At 42.2% G+C, this 10,274-nt stretch overlaps 1 protein-coding gene across 1 annotated transcript; it reads right to left on the bottom strand.

The window, feature by feature from the left end:
- Positions 1–907: 907 nt before the first annotated feature.
- On the bottom strand, positions 908–8,844 carry LOC111866991. The gene is made up of 4 exons (XM_023856401.2): positions 6,027–8,844; positions 4,216–4,365; positions 3,323–3,415; positions 908–2,097 (listed from the first exon to the last, which is right to left on the bottom strand). Exons 1-4 carry the CDS (start codon positions 6,097–6,099, stop codon positions 1,733–1,735), a joined length of 681 nt encoding a protein of 226 aa, XP_023712169.1. The 5' UTR covers positions 6,100–8,844; the 3' UTR covers positions 908–1,732.
- Positions 8,845–10,274: the final 1,430 nt, after the last annotated feature.

Below are 10,274 nucleotides of genomic sequence, written 5' to 3'. Positions count from 1 at the left end.
ACACCGCTGTACGCCTCAAGACCCGATCCTTCTATCCCGGCACAAATACCCTGGTATCCTCGATCTTGTTCCTGTAAGAAAAAATATAGAACAGGGCAGTAGGCATTCCTATTACATGTACTAATATTAGAATCTACAAGTTAATTATTCTTGAAATATATGTTTACAAGTGATTAGAACTAGGATTTGTCCCAAAACAAGAGAAACTCGTCTGTACTAATGAAACAATGTTCAAGTAGGAATGTTTTCAAAGGTTTTTAAAGTGTATAGTATTGGCATTGCCTAGGCTTTTTTTGTATTTACAATAAAAAATCGTAAAAGTTTTACAAAACTTGATTTTTAAAATTTGTAATGGATATGCCTTTAATAAAGTCAGTTATTTGTGACTTGCAATTTTTGTGGATGCTGTAATGGAATACAATGACAGTAATTTGAAGTAAATATCTCAACCATTTCCTTCCCATGGATGGTTCCCTTAAGTCAATTTTTATTGCTGTATTAATAGGTAAGCATTGTTACATTCTACTGCACATCTCCTAACACATTCCCCTACTTTGAGACTGACATGTCTTTGTTCTTGTGTCTGAACAACCCATTATTCATAGCCGATCTTAAACTTCTGTCTGGGAGTGTCTTGGTCATCTCTTCTAGGGCCAGTATTAAGAATGAGTGAAGCCTTACCTCCATTCCCCCTATACTCCTTCATGGTGTAGTGCTATGCTCTATTAAAATAATGTACATTCATGAAGGAAATAAGAATATTGAAAGGAAAGTGAGGAGAAGTTTTGGAAAGCAAAGTTAATAATATACAGGGAGTCTGGGTTCTTCAATGACCCACATAAAATGGAACCGACGAAGGAAGAATTACCAAATACAATGTGCATCTATTAAATAAAATGATCGATACTCTTATTTATTCATATATGAGCAAATCACTATACATGTGTAAGAACACAAACATTATGACAGTCATTCAAAGGGGGAGACATTTTACAGAGGTAGGTAAGAAAGTAACATTGACAAGGCAAGCCTTTAAAATATAATAAACTATTTTAAACGTTTAACATTCAGAAGTATTAAGATTACATTCTTCTGGTGTGTGATGCCTTGTAGTTTTGCAGAAGGTTACCATTTTAGAGAAGCATACATGTACTACCTCACATTTTCAGGGTAGATACCAGGGTCAACTACATGTTGCCACATTATTTCACCCCTGTGAGAAGGTAAAATCTCTCACATTCAGAAGTATACTAACTCCAGTCAATACACAAGTTAAATTTATTTTTAACAAGTGAAGATAATATGAGAGTTGGATTTAGGATTCTCATAGTAGTGACTATGATGAATACTATCTTCTGGAATGTGATGCTTTGTAATCTAGTAGAAGTATGATATTTTGGAGGAATGTAGTGACATCTTGCTAGCTTGTTGCTTTGGTTACATTTCAACCCTGAAGATGGAGCCACTGCAATATTTCAAAACGTCTGTGGGCTGACTACATGTTGCTACATCCAGAATACAGTGCTCTTCAATGAGGGTTGTTCAATTGCAATCTTGTTTCAGTGGCTGTATTCACTAGCAGCACCCAGAACCAATTTCATTTAAACAGATATTTCAGTTCCTAAAAATCATTTAAGTGGAGAAAGAAGCAAGTGTCCATGAGCTATATTTTGTGCATTCCTGTAGCATAAAATTATAATACAAATACCAGTTTATTTCAGTTCATACTTCATCATGTATAGACTACTTTTGTATTCAAATTTAATTTAGGCCTGTCAGGCAACAGTGTTGTTTCAATTATGTGTGACTCCTCAGTGACCTCATCGTACTCATCATCTCCTGGCACGCCAACTGGTGAGGAAGTCCCCAGACCTCCCTCATCTTCTGGTTTGAGAAGCGCAAAGCCATCTGCCCCAACACGCAGACAGTCGAAATGCAAAATGATAACAGGCTTGTTTGCAATGCGTGCTTCAAAGTCAACACACATGTGCAGATTGGAGCCAGGCGTGAAAATGTTAAACATTCGTACACAAAAGTGCACTCGCACTGGAATGTAGGGTAATGGCACTGGCATGCAGGCTGCAGGTGGGTTCTTGGCTGCAACACAAAATCATGCAACACATCAGAATTTAACAATATTTCACTAAGGAATGAGTAAAAAATTAACAGTACTGTTTTTTGGCCATGCCATAACTCAAGTTCCAACATTGGGACCTGGTTTCAATCCCAGGTCAGGGTGGACAAAGTGGCACCGGGGCAGCCTCTTGAGTATTTCAGTTTCCCCTGCCAATTCTTATTCCACCAAATACTCCATACTAATCTCTTATTTAGGGCTGGTACAATAGGCCCACTAAGGACCATACGGACTCTTGTCTCAGTTCATTCCATGAATTTAAGAAACAAATTAGAATGTATTCATTTATATCATTGACAATTGAACCTTCTAAAATAGTGGTATATTTGGGTAGGCAACCTTACAGAAGAAAATTCCTGTGTATTTAGCATAGTTCCAATGTGATACTGGTTCCCGTCATGTTTTGAAAATAAAATACAGTAAATTCCTAATAATGGCATATGTACTATGTCACTATCTGATGACACACCCTCAAAGATGTTACAGATTAACTTCATGGAGCTGAACCCTTCTTGAGGAGCCACCAATTGTGCAACCACTTAAGAACTTTCCAGCAATTTATGCAACCAGAATGTTCATTATAATGTTCACAAGAGCTCTCCACTGGTCCCTATCCTGAGCCAGATCAATCCAGTCCATACCACCCCATGTTATCTCTCAAGATCCACTTTAATATTATCCACCCACATATGTCTTGGTCTTCCTAGTGGTATCTTTCATTCTGGCTTTTCCACCAATATCCTATATGCATTCCTTTTCTCATCTCTTCATGCTATATGCCCTGCCCCTCACATCCTTCACTTGGTCATTCTAATTATACACACTACTAACCATCATTGTGACTGTAATATCTTAAGATGTCAGACTCATATAGAAGTTTAGGGCAGTCACCATATTTTTTTTTATTAGTTATCATACAATAATTAGGAGCCAGGACAACATAGTCGGTAGAGCGACTAGCTATGGGCTGAACAACCAAGGGGTTGCACTTCGAGTCCTGGTAGGATCAAGACTTTTCTCTTCTCCACGTTGTCCAAACCGGCTCTAGTGCCAAGGTTAAGAAAATGTGGATCTATACATTCACTCCTCCAGATGCTTTCATGGCATAGTGCTTAATTAGTTAAACACAGGGACAAATTTACCTTATCTTTATCATACAATACTGACGTATGCAGTCACACATGTTACCTGTAAATGTATATGTAAACACTGGGTTGTCATTCATCAGCATGTTGGATGTCATGGAGAATTCATGGGGGTCATATGTTAAATTCATGCAGGCTGCAATCAAAATGAAAGAGAAGTTACATTTCAGTTGAATGAGTACAGGAAAAACAGTCTATTAAGTGAGACCTCAGTTTCTCACTGCAGGCACTGATCAGTTTATCCTAGGACAGTGGTTCTCAAATTTTGTGGGACCGTGGCCCCGTAAGATGAGGGCCCGGTAGCGGGCCGTGGGCCTGTGTGCGAGGAACACGGTCCTAGGGCATCACACTGTGTAGTCTGGTAGATTGTTACCAATGCTTTGAGAGGAACCTGATGTCTCCATCTTCAGGATAGGAAAACAAGTTGAGGATTTATGAATATAGGGAGAATGAAGATAGGATTAAGGCCCCGAGTGAACCAATAGGAGTCAGGAGAACTGGACGCTTCTGAAAAGGGCCAATATTGTTTAAACTGTTATCCTTGCACCAATCAGTCTGCTAAGGGCCCCCTGGTCCCTTCCTCCCTCTTCTTATATCATACAATTTCTCTTGCCTGGCTTAGTTTTATACCTTGAAGATGGAGGCAGCATGTTCATCCAAAATGTTAGTAATGATCTACCAGATTATGTCATATTTCAGGAGACAGTAACCTTCATCCCTAAGTTTCCATTGCATATCACTTGCCATTCCAAAAGAGAAAAACAATCCAAAAATGGAAGGGCCAATTCTGAGTTGAATTAATAAGTGGGAAAAATGCACTGTAATAAGATTTATCCTCATTGATTATTACTGATACTGATGATTGACGATGATGAAGCATAGGCAGTTATGGCTAATTAAATGAGCCCTGATTCAATTTCTGTGTAAAGGACTCACCATTCTGACTGAAGTTGTAAGACTGAATATTCATCCCTGCACAGCAGCCGCAAGTATATGATTGGCAGGAACAGGGCAGCCGATTCAACAGCAGTTTCTGGGAGCTGGTATTCCCCTTATAGAAGTGAAACTCGACATCATTGCCAGCTTCTGTAACAGACATAGCAGTAACTGCTTGACACCACGGACTCGGAGTGTTCACCAGTTTAAATTGAAAAATTATGACGAAAACATGACAACAAAGTCCACGGAGTTCTTCATGGTGGGGGAGCGGGTGCAAGTGTCCAAGGGAACCAAACTAGAGTTCCAATTTTGCGGCCATTGAAACTTTTAAAATTTCGTTAGTGAGACTTGTAACTAATCAATGCAACAGGATGCTTGAATGTATTATGATTAGCTTGTTCAGGAATATTTTTGCAGTTGTCCCTAGAAGAATACTTTTTAAAAAAGGTAAAATTGTCCCTGTGCTTGACCAATTAAGCACTGTGTCATGAAGGCATATGATTAAGTGGATGTATAGATCCACATTTTCTTGACCTTGGCACTGGCTAGAGGTGAGTGGTCAGTTTCACTCCCCGGCCATTTTACTCCCGGGGAAAGAGCCCCCGGTACCCTTTGGATAGCAGGCTGTCTGGGCCCCAGAGCCGGTATGGACGTTATGTTGAACAGAAAATTCTGACCCCTCGGTCGTCCAGCTCTTAATACTTTCAAGTATTAATAATTGAAACAGTTCCTTCTGCGCTACGATAGCTCAGTCCGTATAGAGACTGGCTATGGGCGGGACGGCCGAGGGGTCGGAGTTCGAGCTCTGGTAGGGGCAAGAATTTTGTCCTCTCCACGTTGCCCAGACCGGTTCTAGGGCCCACACAGCCTCTTATCCAATTGGCACCGGGGGCTCACCTCCATCTAGTACAGAAGTGAAGAATATGTGGATCTATACAGTCGGCCCCCATATGTCTTCATGGCGAAGTGCTTAATTAGTCACTGGGAGAACCGCATATTTTAATTTTTATAGCTCCTTCTGCTCTACAGTGACGATTTTTTAAAAATCCACGTGGGAGTAGATGACTCCCCAACCACAGTAACAGAATAAAAGAGCACAGGTAAGGTAATGTAAGTTGTCCTGTGTTTAACTAATTAACCACTACGCCATGAAGGCGAATGGGGGAGTGGATGTATAGATCCATATTTTCTTGACCTCGGTACTAGCTGGAAGTCAGTGGTCAGCTTCATGTCCCGGCCGCTTTACCCCCGGGGAAAGAGCCCCTGGTTCCAATTGAATAGGAGGTTGGGTGGGCCCCAGAACCGATCTGGACGACGTGAGGAAGAGAAAATTCTTGGCCCTACCGGACTCGAACTCAGACCCCTCTGTCGTCCAGCCCGCAGCCAGTCGTTACACCGAATATGCTATCCCGAAGAGCATAGACAATTGGACAACATTTTTATAATTAATGCACTGGGAGCGGGCGGTAGTGATTGAGGCACTATGTTACAAGCCGGAAGGTCTCGGGTTCGATTCCTTATGAGGTCACTGGATTTTTCAATTGACCTACTCCTTCCAGCCGCACTGTGGCCCTGGGGTCGACTCAGCCTCTAACAGAAATGAGTACCAGGAATGTTCCTGGGGAGTAAAGCGCGGCCGGCGCGTAAAGCTGGCAACCTCACCGTCATCTGTGAGCCGATTGTCTAGAAAATGTGGGAGCCTCGACGTCTCACAACCCTATCGGCATCCGCGGCCTGTTACAGAGATAGCTTTACTCTTTTCTACCTTTATAATGAACGCACTGGGCACTTCAGAATGCCGTCCGTACCTTGTCCTTGAAGAATGCGCGCAGTGAGCAAGAGGAACCACACCACGCGTCGCAGAGACGATTTTCCTGACATCCTGTCAGGCCGGCTCCGCCCAAAGAAATGCTCGAGTCCACCTCAAGACACGGTTACCTAGTTGGACCGATCACAGCTCTCACATGAAATTACGGCTCTCTTTCTGCCTTAATTCTTTCTAGGGTTTCTTCAGTACCAATTGTGATGTCATCGCTGGAATACTGCCTGTTAGGAACACCTGAAGTATTCCATGTACATGTAACATTTAACCGAGTGGCACTTCAGAAATACAGTGTCTTAGTTTATTCAATGATGCTTTCAGTAAGAGAATATTTCCTATGTCGGGTACTTATGACTCTTCGGAGATCACGCCATGTCTAACGGTGGGGTGATGAATGAATGAATGAATGAAGAATTGCAGGGATGTGGAAGGAAACTATCGTAGTCTAAACGAGAGACTATTCAAGATATAGAAAAGTATATAAAGTGTGCAGTCTACACAACAATATTCTATGTTTAAAAACGAAGAAGACACTACTGCATCAACACTTGCTTTTATTTTGTTTTTTTACAGACGCAACATGTTTAGACTCCTACACCGGGTTATCATCAGGCGTACAATGCTCCAATTTCAGCTGCTGAATTGGAATTATCATCTAATTCTTAAAATAAGGATCTTATTGTGTTTTGAAATTATTTAAATGCATACTATTCAGATCTTTGTCTGGATGGACCGAGGAAAACCATGTTAAGCCCATGGACAGGACTGAGGGTGTTACGGCCGAATCGAGCATTTCCCGAGCGTTAAGACTACACGAACTCGCAGGGTGACGTAAGAGAACTTTCATTGAGGGTCTGAGTAAACCACTTGGTGAGTATAGCCGGTCTGCGTGCCGAGATCTGAAGCCACGATCTCTCGAATACGAAAACAGGATCTCCAACACTTCAACACCAACTTTCGATAAAGTTCTGTTATCATGTAAACTTAAAAACACTGTTTAGCCAAGGAAATTTGCATTTGTTCGGATCAGTGACTCGGACCTCCGAAATTTCAAATTTTAATTAAGAAAAGAATTGTTTGTTTATGAAAAAGAAAAGCTGGGACATTTGCACAAACCAGCAGGGTGTTTACCCCAACTTGCGTGCTACGGCCTTATCGCCGTTTTCGATAAGAACCGTGAGGAATTGCCTCGTTACGCTGAAACACACTTCCCAATTTTAATTCCAATTTCCATAATCATTGCAAAATTACGTTGTCATCGTGTTAGCTAATATTTTCTTTTTGCATACATATTTGTTCCTCAGGAATATAGTACGGGGGAATTTCAGTGTTCCAATTTATCGTAACAAAAATTTCGGTACACAGACAAGTGTTAAAAAAATTGTACCGAAATGCAACTTTCCTTGTTTCACCCCCTCAGCACGATGAGCCACAGGGTCAATGAGGGGGAGAGGGGACCTGAAACACAAACAAAATTTTTAAGTACCTGAAAGAGAATGTATTAGTAAATATGGATGAGAACTGCTGCTGGGCAGTTACAACCCTCAAGACACAACAAGATACATCACATTTACTTGTTACTTCCTTTACGGGTAAGTAGACCGTAAATTGGCAAAAATAATAATAATAAATTAATTTAGTACGAAAACAGAAATGTTGACTGAAGTGTGAATAGCCTTCAGGGTATTCAGGAATTTATTGTCCTCGTGTTCTAATTCAGGCTGCAACTGATCCAGAATATCCTAACAAATGGCCCGGTACCCCCTTCCCAACCTCGCATACCTAAAAATTTTGAAGGCGCTAAATCAGAACAGCGGAAGAGCTGCATGCTAGCTCCAAATAAATGTTTTGAAATACGTGTACATTGAGCTTTTAAAAAAATGTAGCAATATTCAGTGCAGTCCATTGGTTTTCTTTCTGACTGGGCTAAGCTGGCAACGAAAGGAGATATACACTTTACCAAGCTTTTGCTTAGGAACAATAGGAGAGATATACAGACACACAGACTGGTGGGGGGATGTACGAAGCACGCCGTTGAGATGGGCTCAGATGCCATGATATACATAGCAAGTTTCATGAAGACTGGTTCAAGCTTTATAAGGCTAATGGATGGGATACACACAGACAGCATGAAGATCGCATAAGCCTACTTTAGGAAAGTAGGCTAAAAAAGGAAAATAGATCCTTTTTAATTGCGAAGTTCAAATGTTTGGAACAATGAAGGGCGGATTAAGGCATAGGTGAAATAGGTCACGGTGTATGACTTCGAGGCTTAAGGGGCCCTGAGCGTGGCAGGCACGAAACTTCGCCTGCATGAGAGGGTGGAGGGCCCATATGGCTTTTAGGGTAAACAAAAGGTCTTCTTCTCAGTGTCTAAACTACTACGTAGTTCTAATGAACAATGAAGCCAGAAGTTTCTCAGTTTCCGTGGGTCACCGCAATGGACACTGACCTAGGGCCCCTCGAACTCTTTAACAATCGCGTCTGGGAACAATACTAAGAAACTGAAACGGCGTTCTTGAATAAATTAAGAATTAATGGTAAATTCGTGTAATGCTTGCTACTATCGAGCTCAGATACTTTCGACTGTTCACTTGCAAAATAAAAATGGATACATTAAAATATGCAAACGGATAATGTTATTATTTGATCTGTATGAATAAGAAACTTGGAACATGTCATTAAGGGAAGAACACAGACTGAAGGTGCCTGAGAATATGGCGGTCAGGGGAGTGTCAGGACATAAGACGGAGGAAGTGGGTACGCGGTAGCGTAGTTGGTTAAGGCACTATGCTGCGAGCCGGAAGGTCGCGGGTTCGCTTCACTATGAGGTCACTGGATTTTTCAATTGACCTAATCCTTCCAGCCGCACTATGGCCCTGGGGTCGACTCAGCCTCTAACAGAAATGAGTACCAGGAATATTCTTGGGGGTAAAGGGCGGCCGGCGCGTAGGGCTGACAACCTTGCCTCCATCTGTGAGCCGATTTTCTAGAAGATGTGGGAACCTCAACGTCTCACAAACCTGTGGGCCTCCACGGCCTGTTACAGGGATACCTTTACTTACTTACTTTCGACGTAAATACATGTAAGTGGGCAAAAGCGTCAGAAGTGTTGTGCAACGTGAATTCCTTAACCTGGTTGATTTTTTTTAATTCGCTTAGTGGGGGGTGGAGTCCAGCTTGGTCCACTCAGCACGGCGGTCACTGATTAGCCTATTGTAGCCTGCCCCGAGTGATTATGATGGAGATTTTTGTGGAATGCAGATGGGCAGGGGAAACCGAAGTACTCGGAGAAGACCCGCCCCAGCGCCACTTTGTCCACCATAAATCCCACTTGACCAGACCCAGGATCGAACCCGGGCCGCCGCGGTGGGAAACCAGCGACTAACCGCTTGAGCTATGGCGCGGCCAGCCTGGTTGATTTACTGCGGCTTCGCGTGTAGAGCAACATGGAGGGTAGGTGTTGGCTAGAAACCATAACCTTGTTGGCAGACTCCAGTAGAATTTGGGGTCATACATTAGGATAAGTAAATGCTTGTTAAACTCATTACAATTCAAGGTATGTCTTCAACAGCAAGCGGCTAGGGAACATGAATGAATGTGTAGTCCTTTTCGTTCACGTATTTCTCTCTGAATTGTGTCGTACTATTTACCCGAAGAGGAACATTGCTGCCACACATGGGAAAAAATTATATTTGATTTAAATACAGGATGTTCAGAATAAACATTAGTCTTCTGTGATGTCACCGTGTTATTTGGTAGACATGTAACATTTGTGTCGGCCGCGCCATAGCTCAAGCGGTTAGTCACTGGTTTCCCACCGCGGCGGCCCTGGGTTCGATCCCGGGTCTGGTCAAGTGGGATTTGTGGTGGACAAAGTGACGCTGGGAGGGGGTTTCTCCGAGTACTTCGGTTTCCCCTGCCACTCTTCATTCCACTAAATTTTCCATCATCATAATCACCCGGGTCAGGCTACAATAGGCCAATACTGGCCGCCGTGACGAGCGAACCCAGTTGGACTCCATCCCCCACTAAGCGAATTAAAAAAAAAAAAATTTGTATCCATCTACCAACTTACCAACAAAGCTTCAGGTCACGTAGGACTGTAAATTTCGTTCGCATTGTCCGAGAATCTCGAATGACACACATTTCAGAATACTTAGATTGATTACTGGAAGAAGTAAACAAGAAAAATATATAAAACTGAAAACGTGCATTACCCAGTCATACAAGT

Source organism: Cryptotermes secundus, unplaced genomic scaffold (assembly GCF_002891405.2).
Source record: "Cryptotermes secundus unplaced genomic scaffold, Csec_1.0 scaffold1383, whole genome shotgun sequence".
Lineage (NCBI taxonomy): Eukaryota > Metazoa > Arthropoda > Insecta > Blattodea > Kalotermitidae > Cryptotermes > Cryptotermes secundus.
This window is presented reverse-complemented; position numbering and strand designations above follow the sequence as displayed.